The 15,530-nt window shown below is 32.0% G+C and overlaps 1 protein-coding gene and 2 long non-coding RNA genes across 9 annotated transcripts; all 3 read left to right on the forward strand.

Moving 5' to 3' along the window:
• Nucleotides 1–2,075: 2,075 nt before the first annotated feature.
• Nucleotides 2,076–9,831, forward strand: LOC127064690 (uncharacterized). Of its 5 annotated transcripts, none has more exons than XR_007781767.1 (6): nucleotides 2,076–2,225; nucleotides 3,295–5,071; nucleotides 6,177–6,389; nucleotides 7,786–9,001; nucleotides 9,115–9,261; nucleotides 9,602–9,831. It is a non-coding gene; the product is annotated as an uncharacterized LOC127064690 (long non-coding RNA). The 5 variants fall into 5 exon arrangements; XR_007781768.1 differs by having other exon boundaries at nucleotides 2,078–2,225; nucleotides 3,295–4,376; nucleotides 4,785–5,071; nucleotides 7,786–9,261; XR_007781770.1 differs by having other exon boundaries at nucleotides 2,078–2,225; nucleotides 3,295–4,376; nucleotides 4,819–5,071; nucleotides 7,786–9,261.
• A 1,854-nt stretch (nucleotides 9,832–11,685) lies between these two features.
• LOC127064689 (uncharacterized) lies at nucleotides 11,686–12,532 on the forward strand. 3 transcript variants are annotated; one of them, XR_007781765.1, is made up of 4 exons: nucleotides 11,686–11,703; nucleotides 11,784–11,873; nucleotides 11,999–12,099; nucleotides 12,275–12,532. It is a non-coding gene; the product is annotated as an uncharacterized LOC127064689 (long non-coding RNA). The 3 variants fall into 3 exon arrangements; XR_007781764.1 differs by having other exon boundaries at nucleotides 11,691–11,708; XR_007781763.1 differs by lacking the exon at nucleotides 11,686–11,703 and having other exon boundaries at nucleotides 11,767–11,873.
• Nucleotides 12,533–13,418: 886 nt separating this feature from the next.
• Nucleotides 13,419–14,249, forward strand: LOC127064794 (uncharacterized; the record flags this gene model as incomplete). The annotated part of the gene is made up of 3 exons (XM_050996350.1): nucleotides 13,419–13,458; nucleotides 13,727–13,785; nucleotides 13,933–14,249. Coding segments are annotated over 3 exons (237 nt in total), but the record flags the coding sequence as incomplete, so codon positions are not given.
• Nucleotides 14,250–15,530: the final 1,281 nt, after the last annotated feature.

Raw genomic sequence — 15,530 nt, forward strand, 5'->3', positions numbered from 1 at the left:
AAGCGAGACGGACTAACGGAATATCAATAACATTAACGGTAAAATTTCAATTTGAATCCGTGGCCGCATTGGAGAATCAGTGGAAAGGGATGGAAAAGGGTGAACGTTCATGGTTAGATCGTTATATCGTCAGATCTTTGTTTTGCACCTACTTGCAATATCTAATTTTAATTAATGTACATGAGGTAACACAAGTAATACTCGATATATTGGGTTCCATATTGATGGAGGGAGAAGAGAGAAATGTCACGAATTTACATAAATTAGTTGGAATAATACGAACTCGATAGTTGTGTAATTGATCGGAGTTAGCGTGTAAGTGCAATAGTAAAAATCGTAACTGTAGTTTCATGATCATAAGGCACGCCTGGCAAACGCAACCCTACAGACAAATGAGCACGGAAAAAAGATCATATTGGTGCGCTAGCTTTTCATTTTTTACGAAATTTTTTATTTTTTTTTTTTTTTATAATCTTTAGAATTTTTCTCATTTTTCTGTAGTTTTTATTTTTTTTCTTATTTTTTTAATTTTTATTTTTTTCCCTTTTTTTTATCTCCAAGGTCGTAAAATTCGGCGAGGTCTCATTGACGTTCCTTTCATTTCACGGATCCTCCTAGGAATCTTCGTTACCGACTAGCTATACTTCAAAATTTTCTGAAAGATTACGCATGCGCTTTGGAACATTGGTTCTTACACTTAACGATAGATGGCACCAGCAATCTGCTTAATGCACAGTCAAAGTTTTGTCCACTGATTTCCCGCGAGTCGAAGCTGCCGGCAAATATTCTGTCTATTTTAAGATCTTTACACAGCATTCTAGTATCTTTTCATTTGTAAAAAAAAAAAAAAATACTTTTTGTAAATAAAAATTTTCAAAAGTTGTTCCTTTTTATCATTACAAAAGTAAAAAAAATAGATTTATCGATTCATTTTTGACACGACTTCTTAATACGCATCTTTTCACAATTCGAAGTTACATTAACACTAACATAAGCTTTTTTATTCTTCTTTTTTTGTAATATACTATAAAACGTGAGACGTAAATGTGAAAGCGAAACTGTAAGACGTAAATGTGTATTCAATAAACACGTGAATCTCTTCACAAAAATAAGTTTCTTTTTTCTACAATAAATAATGAGTTAGTATTGAATAACTATGATCGAATCATCGAGTGGCTCGAAACATCTTTTCCGATAGCCCTAAACGAGTACTGCAAGGGCAAGACCTCGTAGCAACCCTTCAATGAGGGTGCATTGATCTGAAAAGTGCTACCCTCCGACCTTCAAGGGCCAATGAATTCCGCGTACCAATGGTCACGTGTGCCTCCGTACATGCATAATACCACACGTACACGTATATACGTATGCACATGAATAAGGCTGACCACCCTTCTTGACTTAGCAGCATCGATCGATTTTTAGTCTTTCAAAAACGGCGCTTTCGCAGTTTACTTATTACGAGTAATGGAGACTAATTCTTTGGAAAATTAGATATTTTGATAATAAGAAACAGATGAAATATGTAGAAGAACAGATAATTCTAAATCCGAGAAATAGAAAAATAAACGCATTAGAAATATATACCCGTCTATAAAAGATTCACCGTTTAATCGTCATTAATTAAAAATCGTCGAACATGTCACAAACTAATAATTTTACAAACGTAAGAATCTGTGTAATGAATTACGTGATAAATAAACATTGGTAAAATCCATGCAATTATTATAATCAATGATCACTCATTCATTAGGTGTGAACATTCAAGAGCGAAGCAAAAATAAAAGCGACATACACAAAACGTTATATTTACCTCTCTTGTAAAAACTAAAGAGAGGAGTCAATATGGAGGAGGGTGCAAAACGAATTGACTCTTTAATCACCATTAATTAAAAATCGTGGAATATATCATTAGCTAATAATTTTACAAACATAAGAATCTGTGTAATGAATTACGTCATAAATAAACATTGGAAAAATCCATACAATTATTATAATCAATGATCGTTCATTCATCAGGCACGAACAAAATTCAAGAGCGCAAGCAAAAATAAAAGCGACGTACGCAAAACGCTATATATACCTCTCTCGTGAAGACTAAAGAGAGGAGTCAATAGGGAGGAGAGTACGAAACCGTCCCGATTACAAGTGTGCGCGTCACATTAGCGTATGTCGACTACGAAACTAATTAATTTACATTATTTGTTATTTATTTATTAGCCGCAGAGGTAACGGCCCGTAATCATTATTTCTATCTGTTACAATTAATTTATATATTTTATAATTAAAAAGGTTAATAATTAGTTTTCAACTTTGTGTAAACAAAGCAATCTTTAATTATCGTTACGATGCTTTATTAAAATTGCTAAAACGTAATCACGAAAGAGTAGTATATTTTATGTACGTATAAAACTTTGTTTGCTGTCATATCGACTAGAAATTTTAACTTAAGTGTTGATAACGAGAATATCGAGCCATCGTTATCTTGCGAATCTATCAAAGGCTCGTTTTATACAATACTTCACTAATATACTACGGTAATCGAGTACGAAACAAAATATTTTACAATCTGATTCAAATCAACGTAGAATTTTTTACATTAGCTATTCTAAATCGATCGCTCACAACATATAAACACCGATCGAATCTGTTTCCTCGATGTTATATCTCGAAATTATATATCATGACATTGATACAATTTCTTTTTTAAAAACACGTTCAGAAATATTCCATTAGTTTATCATTCTTTCGAAATGAAGCTCTTGATAAAATGAAATATTTAGGAAAATCTCGTGTGATATTACAAATGTAATAAAAATACGCGACAACAATATTCCGTCATTAACTAATTCTTCATTGGTAGACGCATTCTTCTTCATTATAACATGAATTCATTAATAATTAACTTTTGCATAGAATGAAGCAGGAAAGATATGATTAATAATCGATGCTTAAAAGGATGATTAATAATCGGTGCTCACAAATAGCAAAACTTTCGTAACTCATTGTGGTAAATAATCGCAAATGTTACATCGTAAAATTAGGAAATACTGATAATTTATGTATCACGAGTCGATGTAACTTCGCGATCGAAGTTATAATACCTACTCTGTACGAAAATAAATGTATACGTGCAATGTATTTCTGTATTTACGAAAAATATTATATGTACATACGTATAGAAATATATTCGCAACAATTTTAGTAACTCCATAAATAATGCTTTTAGATTATTGTATATACTATACTATATACGTACGTACCTACATATATTATATAATTTTTGTTTCCGTCTAGGAGATCGTTTATCTTGAAAGTTGACGTTCTCGAGCAGACGTCGAGGAATGTCCAAGAGAGGCATTAAGGATACCAGCCACATCTGTGCAATCCGCAAAAGCCAACTATATTTTCGTGTGGCCATTTATAACTGACCTGTTCCACTAGCCGCGACTACTTAGTGGCTATTTTACAGTGGAAAAGTGGCCCGTAGGCTGGACACAAGGAATGGTCCGAGGAGAGGGAAGGGGAGGACGAGTTCAAAAGTTCACATGAAAAACAGCGTCAGGAAATTGCTAGGAAATGGCTGGGAGCGAATGGTCACCCTTTCGACGCTCCTCGTTTCATTTCTCGTCCTTATAATAATCTAAATAGCTCGAAGAGAATCCTTTAAAAGAGCTGAGCCGGTTGTTAGATTTAAAAAATGTCGACGGATACTCACTAAGCGAGCTTGATGTCGGGGCAGGAAATTAAGACCACTCCCTTTCTCGCCCACGTCCTACTACGAATTTATTTTCTTCTAATCGTTCCTTCTTATCCGTTCGTCCATGTGTAAATATGTATACATCGATGTTTATTCTTTTTACCTTTCTCGAATATTTAACCTCGTGAGTTAAGTCGCTAATGTGTACTTTAGAAGTCAACTATTAGAGCTCTTTCTCTATCTGTTTTTTTTTCTTATTTTTGTTTACCATTGTGAAAAGTACATTCTTTTATATGTTCTCTTTCAGAATGAAAACGCATAAGTGAATTAGGAATTCTCGCGGATTTCGAGTAATATAAAGAATTTGAAGGTAATCTCCTTTATCTCGAAGCTTTCAAATTTTAACTATAGCATGTAAAGATGAGAAGAGGCAATCGAATCGACTGTCTTAACCTTTGGCAGACTTGGTAATTCGTGAAATCGAAGAGTTTCGTGAAGTACGATTTTTTCCTCTCATGTTTATGCATCGAAACGAGGGTTGTACGATTTACGTAAGACAGTAAAGCTGAAATTACAGCAGGAAGGATATTGCGGAGCTTCCATCGTAGAACCGATTCCTTTTATCGTAACTAAAGGTTATTACGATGGATACCCTCTCTTTCTCTTCGAAGAGAAACAGGTTCGTAGAAGGTTGTAACTTCGACTTTCGAAGTTTACCGTCTTACTTTTATATCCACTTGCTTTCTCGCAATTTAGAAATAACTTGAAATTTAGAAATCCCTCCGACAAGAATGTTTCCTTGATTTCATTCGTTCATTACTTACAATAACGTACAAATTTTGATAACAATGCTTTTGGAATTTTCGATTTATGTCAATAATCGATTATTATCGACCATTACACGGATTAATCAAATGTCACTGAATTATATTTGAGGATCATATGAGATAACAAAAATGGCAATCGTTCTTAAAGAAGTTAATCACCGTCTTCAAAGAAAGATCAATAAAAGAGATTTAATTAATACGTCGCGATCATTATTAACACCAATTGTTGCCTGTCAAAAATAGTTACATTCTTACTTCAGAATAGTTGGATTTTTAATTTTCTTCGCGTCGAAGTTACTCCTCTTGTAGACGTCAGCACATTCATCCCTTTGCCTTATTTCCTCGTATGAGGAAAAGACGTGAGATCGCCAAGGGGGATCAATTTACAGTAAAAAATAAAAAGAGAGAGTGAGAAAGAGAGAGAAAGGAAGAAAAAAGAAGGAGGCCTGTAAAAGCGGGGACCAACACCGCAGCTGTGAAACAACTCAAACGTATAAAGAAACGACAGTGGATATAACGCGAAAACGCGTTTCCTGGCGGAAATAATGTGAGTAAAGCGAAACTTTATCCTTCCTCGTGCTCGCTTCTCTTTCCTCTTACTGTCCCTTTCTCACATTCTCTCTCTCTCTCTCTCTCTCTCTCTTTCTCTTTCTATCTCTTGCTCTCTCTTTCTCTCTTTTTCTATCTCTTGTTCTCTCTCTCTCTCTCTCTTTTTCTATCTCTTGCTCTTTCTCTCTCTTTCTTTTTCTATCTCTCTCTTTCTATCCCTCATCCAATCTCCCCCAGTACAATTTTCCTTCTTTTGCTTACTACAGCCGAGGTAGTCTCTTGCCTCTCGTCGTTTCCTTTTTTCTTAATAACCCACGTAGCTGTTCTCCCAGGAGAGAAAAAGAGAAAGAGATAGAAAAGAAAAAGTCATAGGTAGAACATCGTGACGTTGAAATAAGAAACAAAATAATCCACTGTGCCTGGACTTTTAGTACTGAAAATGATCTTACACGTGATCGTAGAACTTTCATACCGGAATGTTAAATTGTCCGATAAGAGTCTCTTTTATTATACTTTACCTACACCTAATGAATTTATCTTCTTTATCGTACTGAACGTACAAATCGTTCCTCTTCCTCCTTCTCCTCTTCCTCCTCTTTTTGCTTTTTCTTCTTCTTCTTCTTATTTTCTGATCTTCCCGATAAAAGTTCTTCAAAAGCTGAAACTCGATACCAATTATATCGAGTACTGAATTACAATTTCGTTTGAATAAATTATTTTATAGAATGAATGTATTATATTAATCTGTGATACTTATGATTAGTCTTTTTCGAAACTTTATATAATTCGTTCGATTATATCGGTCGTTTCTTTTCATTGGTTTTATTGATCGAGTTAAATATAATTCCGTAATTGGCAAACGATATCCTAAAACAGTGTCTAGTCAGTGGTCTACGATAGTTTCATCTAATTCGTCGTAGCGAAGACGCTCGAGCCACTTTCTGCTGGTGGAGATAGTGGTCTACGAAAGCGTAGCTTCTACCAGCAGTTGCTTCTAGGTTGCCAGTCTCTCTTATCTCTTCCTCTTCCTCTCTCTCTCTCTCTCTCTCTCTTTCTCACACAACAGACACACACATACACACTGTCTGTCTTTCTCTCTCTAGTCGTGTTCAGAATGGTCAGCTGGACCCTCCTACACGTAAATCACGACGCTGCCGCAGATCCAATTATCAAATTGTCCGGCACTTCAGCCTAGTCAAGAGAACCATCGAGATGGCGTGAAACGACAGAGGAAAAGGGAGGAAAGGAATAGAGCTGAAGGAGATGCAACGATGTGCTTCGAAGAAGAACGTACGTTCCATGCTGCCGTCGAGGTGGTAAGTCCAAGTACCACAGAAGCACTAACTAAGGGAGCAATAGATCCTGCGAGGCAAAACCGCGAAAGACAGGACGACGTTAGCGGCTAAGATTTATCACTTAAGCGACTTCGCCAAAGGGGAACGATATCCCTTAGGTCGAACTGTCTCTCTCGCTCTCAAACTCATTCTCACTGGAATACGCACGTCTATGTAAGAGCACTGATTTTCTCTTTAGATAACTCGATCGATTGATAAGGTTATTCTAGAAGGTTCTCATTGATAAACAGCAAAGACTAAACTTTGTTACGATAAAAGCGTAATAAATCGTATTTTTTTTATCTTTAATGATGAGATCTCCGTTGTGAAATAGTATCAAGTCTTTTCTTAGTACGATTAAATTCATCGTTATTAAATAAAAAATACATTTTTATAAATCGAAAGAATGACTGACCTTAATTCGAAGAATTTTCATTCCGATAAAATAGCGAAGATCTGAGTACAGATTTACGCACAAGTTATAGAGAAAATTAATTTCTTAGACGTACGATAAGTGAAGAATGGTAAACCGAGCGACGATGACTGTCGACAAATCGTATTTCTTCTCCCCTAAAAGGCGTTTATGCTAATACTATTATACGTAACATGTAATGGTTTCTTACGGTTAACGGAAAGGAGCTGTTAGCTCGGAAATGTAAAACGGAAGTGCGTGCTAAAGGAACCCCGTGTTAGGCAAAGGATATATGTATATATATACATTACTTCTAGCACGCGATCCTGATTCAGACGTTACGCTTATATACGAGTTTTATTTACCATTTATTACACATAATCAAAATCAATTTCATATTCCCGTTTGTAAAGCAGTTTATACATATAAAGAAATGTTGTTGTATATTTTAATCTAATACATAACAATAGAACTAAGAAACTAAAAATCTTATAACGAAGGTCATGTAACGCGACCTACTTCCAAAGATCAATAATTTCTTAAAGCGCACATAGAATCAAAGAGAGATGTTTTTGCTTTATCTATTTCTCGAAAGCGACCTTGAAACACACAAAGTCAAGTCACACGTTACGAACGAACGATCTGTTAAATGTATGCATAACACGTGCGTACACAATTTCTTGTATTGTACACGATGACCTTCAATTACTTCTGTCTATTAAATGTATCTTCTCGATATCTATGTTAGTTAATTGTATGTCTACATAGGTACGTATTATTAACAAAATATATATATATATATTCTTAAATATAATATAATAAATATATTAAATATATGCTTCGAATAAACTAATAGCCAATTAGAATTAGAATTAAATTAATTTATTAAATAAATAAGAGAAAATTAATGAGAACTTGTTTCATGTAGAATCTAATAGAAATAAAATAGAACTTTCTATTTTTCAGACATTATTGTTGACTAATACTTATCTGAGAAATTCCAATGATGCAAAACGAGCATATCTTCGGCGTTATCTTATTTTTGATAAAATATTTTCCTCTTGACGCTGGGTTACCAAGAACGTTGAATTCTCCATCAGATTTTCTTCTCGGACAAAGGTCAATGTGAAATATGATTATAAGATTGTTTCGAGCGAATAATAAACTAACAATGATTCGATTTCTCGAGGAAAGATCGGGAAAGAGTGAGCGAAAAAAGATAAATTCTCAACCGCGGTCGATGGTTTCATCGGGCGACCGAAAATATCTGAACGAGGAGGTTTCTCCCTCGGGCAACGACAATTGAGTCAATTTAGAGAGCGGTTTTGATAGGTCGCCTGACATGTGAGCGCGTTACACGGCAGGTGTTCTGAAATATTACGCCCGCGTGCTACGCCAATTATCCCCGACGTCATGCCCGAAAGGCGTAATGGACGATTACTACCGACACCAAATCGCGACGCTTTTTTATTTGTCCCCATTTTGAACTGAGTTCAGAGATGCTGCAAAGAGCATCGCCTATATGCGTCTTCTATTCGATGGATGAGAATTTCTTTCGCTATTATCTAACATATACGCAAACGATCGATGACGATCTACAATTAATAAAATTAAACGTAATAACGTATATACATACCACATATATTCACTAAAGTTATATTATATCGTGTTATTTATTAACAAGACGAAACTGTTTTTAAAATACGCAATAAAATTGTAACGAAATTAATTCACTTACGAATCTTTCTCTTACCAAGGCACAAGCACACAAGATAATCGTTCGGCGTCTGATTCGATACTGTTATTTAATCGCTTATTCCATCTTTCGGTGATCCTTATTGATAAACAGAGGTCCCCAATATGTAGAAATCAAAACATACACACGTACTAGATATATTTATATTGTATTATGTGACCTTACAATGTGTCGAATGTATACACATATACAATATTCCCCGAGGGCCTTCCCTGATTATCAAACAATGACTTACGTACCAATAAAGTATGTTAAAAATACACAGGTGACTTTTTGATTTATATACGATTATTTTTATGTATCGATGTGTGTGTTTTTAATCTGTTTCCTTCGATCGTTTTTTACCGATAATATATATTGGAATATAATGTCGAAATTGAATATAAGTCGATAAGCCAAGACGATAAAAGCACTAGTATAGAGAAAGTATAGATATTGAAATTTAATATTTTAAAATCGTGAATTTATTTGTATTCATGATCTTCCTTTAAAAAGAATAACTTTTTGTTCTAATACTAATCGTATAATTTCGTGTATAGAATACTATCAAGATGTCAAAAGTTACCTTTTCCCTACTCGTTATTGCATTAATAATGTGCATTATTGTACAAACTATTTTGACTGCACCAACCTTGCAAGAGAACGAAGAAGGACAATTGGCCGGATGCGGTCATCAGGCTGCTCACGTTAGTAAACTAATTATTTTCATTAATTATTTCATTTTTAATATATGTACATTTCGAACATTTTTTATCATGATAGAAATTTGTATTCCATTCATCACTCTTTGTGGTCAATTTATTTTAAAATCGAACAAGCGAGACTGTACCTTTTTTTTAAATTCGTAAATATTTGAGCAAACTCGTATTTATTCAATTACACTTTATCTCTTCGATCGAGTCACCACTGTTTACGAAGTAAACGTTTGAATGAATAGAAAGTAATGAATACGTTCGTCGAAAGCTATAAAGCTACAAATAGTGATAAGAAAATTCTTCTAAAATATTTTAATTTTTAACGTTATAGTGTAAAAGAAACTCAGATTGCTGCTTTTATCTGAAATGTCACAACTACGCTAAATTGTGCCTGCCTTAGGAAGAACAAATTAAAACAGAACACACACACACTCATATAACTGGACACGTTAGCTAATCTAATACGATTACTATTGTGTTATTTATATTACTTATTAAAGTTCGTAAACGTTACAATTATGATCATAAGAATGTAAAATAAAACTATACGTTTAATATCAATTATAAGCTTATTTCATTTAACCTTGTAATTATAATTATCTGTCTTTATTTTTTTTTAATTAATATTTGTTTCGATATATACTAATATAGCGTATAAAAATATACAGTTTCCATTTTACCTGCTTGACTCTTGACGAAGGAATTTTAACTACGTTGACAAATTTGAAATATCGTATATTGTATCGTAACGTAAAGATTGACAAAATGATTGGCTTAACTTAGTAGGTCAATATCCCCTTATCAATGCACGAGCCACGATTAAAATTTTATCTTATACGATATCATTACCAATGATATCGATTCAATACGTATTCGTGTTTTTTATTTTTTATCAAGATGCGTTAGAACTGTAAAAATCCGAATAGGATTTAATAAAACCTTTTTTCAATGATTTGATAAGATTTTTTAAGAAAAAGAAAAAAAAACTCGATAAAAGAACCGCAAAATTAAAATTATCTGATTAACAAAATAAAACGAACTTAAAAGACTTCCACTACATAATCCCTATTTATCTGATCGCCGATATATAATTCCGGCTATTACTACGTGAATGAAAATAAATAGCACAAATATCATTAAACACGTTTAAATAATCAATCGGGATATCTGTGTTTCATGTAATCCGACAATCGCAAGAGTCACATTTAAATCAATGCAATAATATTTGCTTGGTATACGTATGCATTCGATAGAATAAATTTTCGTTTAAATGTATAAATTGGAGTATCATCATACTAATCATTTATATGTATCACATTAAATAAATAATTCAATGACGTTTTAAATATGTAATACTTACATCGATCAACCAGAAAATATACAATTATTATATATTGATATTTGAATGTATATCATTACATATAGAAGACTTCGGCGAATATATGAACAATGTATAAAAATTGATATTATTTTTCATTTCGAAATAACATTGTTTTACGATATCGAACGATGGGAACGTAATCTTAGTAATATCATCGTATGATTCTAAATCACACATTTATTTTTCTTAGTCACAATATATGAAAATATTTTCGATTCTGCACTATCAGTGAGTGAAGCAAATATACAAATACTCTTTACGTTCAAGATCTTATCTATTTGTAGGATATAAATAAGATAACGTTGTTCTCGTTTGTGTATCAATCACTTTTTCGAAAGGTACACTTAAGACATATATATATATATATATATATATATATATATATATATACACGCACATCATCGTAATAGTACAATATATAATATTATATAGTTACATATATAGATGATATCAGAATTGCTTCAAATATAGACAGATAGGATAATTTTAGTTGGAGCATACGTAAATACCAAGCAAGTTTATTAGACTATTTCACTGACGGTAAATTCAATAGAAAATCGTACAAGATATCATTTTTTTACTTTACGATCACATTTTTATTCATTTTCAAATTTATGTACATATATATATATACAGCTGGAAAAATTCTCAGATCAATAATTTCGTCAGATACCTTTTTTTATATATTCACGTAACGTAATACATATATACATGCATATATCAAATAATGTCCATTGACCAACTAAAATGTTTATATTTTCTATCAAAAAATTGAAGTGATCTTTTGAAATAATTGAAATAAGCGTTCTTTAGCTCACAATCAGATTATCGATGGACAAACAGCATGCGAATCTTATCAAATTATCAAGATGATTGGAATTTCAAGAATAGTCTTGTTATTTCCGCGAGTGCGGCGCAATAAGGGGTAATTTACGTCAAGAAAATGAGTGCAGCGTTTATATAGCTTTATATAATATATTTATACATACAGCATGTACATAATATTTTACGATCGATGAACCTTGATAGATGATAATATTGTTAGACAAATAGTACGGTAAACAATGTTTTTTTTATGAAAGATATCCAGGGAATACTCTACATTAGTTAACAATACACAATTTTATCTTAGATTCTTTATATGAACACACTATAAATATGTCATGCTAACGATAGAACGCTTTAGAAATCTTGTGACACATTTCCAAGTGAAATCTGAAAGGTGAGGTAAAGTATAATTCTAGTACGTAGCTAAAATATGTCGTACTTTGCCTGTATTGATTAATTAATTCTAATTCTTTAATTAATTTAATTATTGTCATAATTAAAGTTGTATTTCTTTTTCAGAAAATTATTTAAAAAATAAAATGGCTAAGCTTTTATTACTTGTTTGTTTTGCTCTTTTGACATTGACTTATGTCATGGCTTGCTTACAGCCAGGCGTACCCGTAAGTATTTTTTTATTAGTGAAATAAAATTGTGATGACGAATTATATATTGAAAATATATCAATCAATTAACAAATCTATATAGAATATATCTTTGAATAACATATATGCTATTATACGACCACACATGATTTTAGCTATTTTATCGATAAGCTTTGCGTTTGGATTTTTACAGTGCTCTAACAGTGACCAGTGCTGTGGCTTGTTGGTATGCAACCCTTGGGCTAATCGTTGCACAAAGGGTGGAAACTGGCCATTGGCTGACGCTAACAGTGGTGGCAAGCAGTGATCACAATGAGTTTACTGACATTTTTACGTTATTTCGTAGGCCTACGATCAAATATATATTTTTGGCCAATTAATCGTATACGATAACTTCTTTAATTTGATTTATTGTTTATTTGAAAAATATATATGCATTATTAAAAACAAATATTTTTTAGTCAATTTACTTACCATAACAATTACTTACCATAAAAATCGATGATACGATATAAAATTTTTTTACCTTAAATAAATCCAAGATCCATTAACAAGTGCGTTCGATTTTAAGAACAGATATTGTCCTTGCTTTAAGTACAAATGATATCATCGTAAAAATATTTGCTTTTCGATTTCTCGTTTTATCGATATGGTATTAATGTTTTATAATGTTAACATAATGCGTAATATCCTTATGTTGATAAAAAAAAAAAATTAATTCCCCTTTCGTTTCAGACAAAAAGAGAGAGATTAGAGATGTGGTTTATTTAAATACTTGCTTTCTTTAATAGATTTGTAATACTGAAGGAATTTATACAAGTGAATTTATGATTATTCAACCTAATATTGTTATTATGAATTTATTGTCATTAAGTCTTTGGAAAGAAGCGAGTAATTAATAAATCAGATACTCGACGAATTATATTAATTGTAATTTTTTTTCTTTTTAAAAATACATTGTTACGTATATGTGCTCAAATCTTATTAATATTAAGTACGTGTATTGAAATACAGATAAGTACAAGTATACGTATTAAAATATAAATTTTAAGAACAACTTAGCATGTAAGTATTAGCTTTTTATACATATCAAATCATCAGGCAGAAAATCCAGATATTCTATTATTCGGTGTATACTTTAAATTGAACAATTATTAAAGAAATTAGTATAACTGTTGAGTCTTCAACGATTAAAACGAAGGTTGAAAGATAAATAACATTTTCTATATAGAAAAAATATACTCAGGTAGATATTCTATTACGTATTCATTTTATCAGCTTACATCAAGAAACGTATAAATACCGTACTATTGATGCTTGAAAGTTAGTAACTTGTGCTTCTTATACACGATACTATTTTAACATTTATTACGACAAGTATGTTAACAATTTATTATTTTTAACCATTTATTATTAATTATTATTTATCAAATATTATTTCCGATATATTACATTCCAATTTATTATTATTACTACCATTACATCTTGTTGTTTCAAATAACAATTTTATTATTTTGCACGTCCTTTAAGCTTCACAATTGCAATTGATTCATATATACATCGAATATTTTTTTTAGGATAAAAAGAATTTACATAACCATGCAAAAATTTGTCTTTCTCACTTTTCTCGTCGTTATTGGATTAGTTCTTGTTACGCCTAAACCTCAAAAATCAGAAAACACATGCAGTCCGTGGCTTGGATTCGTAAGTTTGTTATAATAATTAATCTTTAATAGTGATATTTATGTAATTACGATTTTTGGTGAAAATTAAGATGAGAATTGTTTCAAAATAAAGAGTAGCAATTAAATTTCATAAGAAAGTTTATTAAAAAGCATTTCTTTTTTGCAGTGTCAGGTTTCCTCAAATTGCTGCCGTAATCTTGTGTGTCTAACTTACGCGGCTAAATGCGTTCCAAAACATGGATTAATAATTCCTGGTGAAGATACTAGACCCATTGGTCCACCACCATACGCACCGATCAAATAAAATATTTCCGTTCAATAAGCAACCCATATTATATTTTTTAATTATCTGAAAATGAAATGTATCATTATGGTTCTCACATATCCAAAATATATATTGAGTATCAAGCGAGTCAATGAAATTAATGATCGTATAACTTTATGAAAATCGTTAAAATAAATAAATTTTATTGCAAATGAAAACTCTATTCATTATTATATCTAAAAATTACAATATGATTAAATAAAACAAATAATACAGATAAGATATTCGAAGAAATCGATAGCGTTACTAATTTCGAAACGCGCATATTATAAATATGTTATCTGACTCGCAAAAAAATGTATCATATAAGTTCTTTCAAACGACGTACGCATAAACGTTTACTCATTATCTCAATATGATAACGACATCGATATACTCGATGATGAATAAAAATCATACTGTTATGTATTTCTTTCTCTTTCTTTCTCTCTCTTTTCTCCGACTACCGTTGCGAAATAAAAGAGCAATAACAGTGTGTGACTCGATTTCTTCCTCTGTTATTTCCTGTCAAGCGAATTAAAGAACAAGAGGGCTTTGTGGAGAGATCAATGGAATGTACGAAGCGTGCAATATGCACTCGATAGAATATCGGTGCAAAAGTCAAAAGGCACTTGCCCGTTTCATACCGTACAGTGCAGAAAGTGAAGACTTACAGTCGATAGAAAATCTCGAGGAAAAATAAAATTTTCATTCTTGCACGATAAACGATAGAGAATGACGTAAATTAATCGTTCTTTTTTCATTTAATTATATATAAAAAAATAACACCGACTATAGTTTTTTATGTTCGATAATAATTCGATAAGGTAATAAAGAAAATTTTGTAAAATCATAATGTGAAAATTACATTATAGAAATGGCTTGAAAAATGATAACAAAAGTAAGATAACAAGGTCGTTTTTCATTTTAAACGACCCGTAAGCCTAAACTGGCTTGTGAATGACTCATACATGTTTCTAAGAAGCCGTCAAGAATTCGTAAGGTCACCGTTTCTCCTACTCCTTATACTGTTTATGTATATGTATGTATATACTTTGCGCAGACGACGAAGGAAGGTAGTCGAGGTCGAACTCTCGAGAAGATACAGTGCGACGGAATCTGTAGTGCGTAGTTTATACTTCCTTGACGAATAATAGGCTCATTGTAAGTATTAAGTGATAGAAATATAAAACTATCTCTTTAATTCATAGATTGCGTCTACTATTGTTACATATTTACATCGATCATTTCATTAAAAAGAGGTGAATATTCTCGTTAAAAGCGATCTTTCACGTTATATTTTTCGAAAGAATCGAGATACCGTTGCGATATACTTTCTCTTCACACATTCGTACGTATACGTGTTCGAACAATCGTCTTTACTTATTCCAATAGCTACGTAACGAGGAATAAACGTTTTAAAGTGAATTAAATGCTATACATGCTTGACCATGAGTGCG

This window comes from Vespula vulgaris, chromosome 6 (assembly GCF_905475345.1).
Source record: "Vespula vulgaris chromosome 6, iyVesVulg1.1, whole genome shotgun sequence".
Taxonomy (NCBI): domain Eukaryota; kingdom Metazoa; phylum Arthropoda; class Insecta; order Hymenoptera; family Vespidae; genus Vespula; species Vespula vulgaris.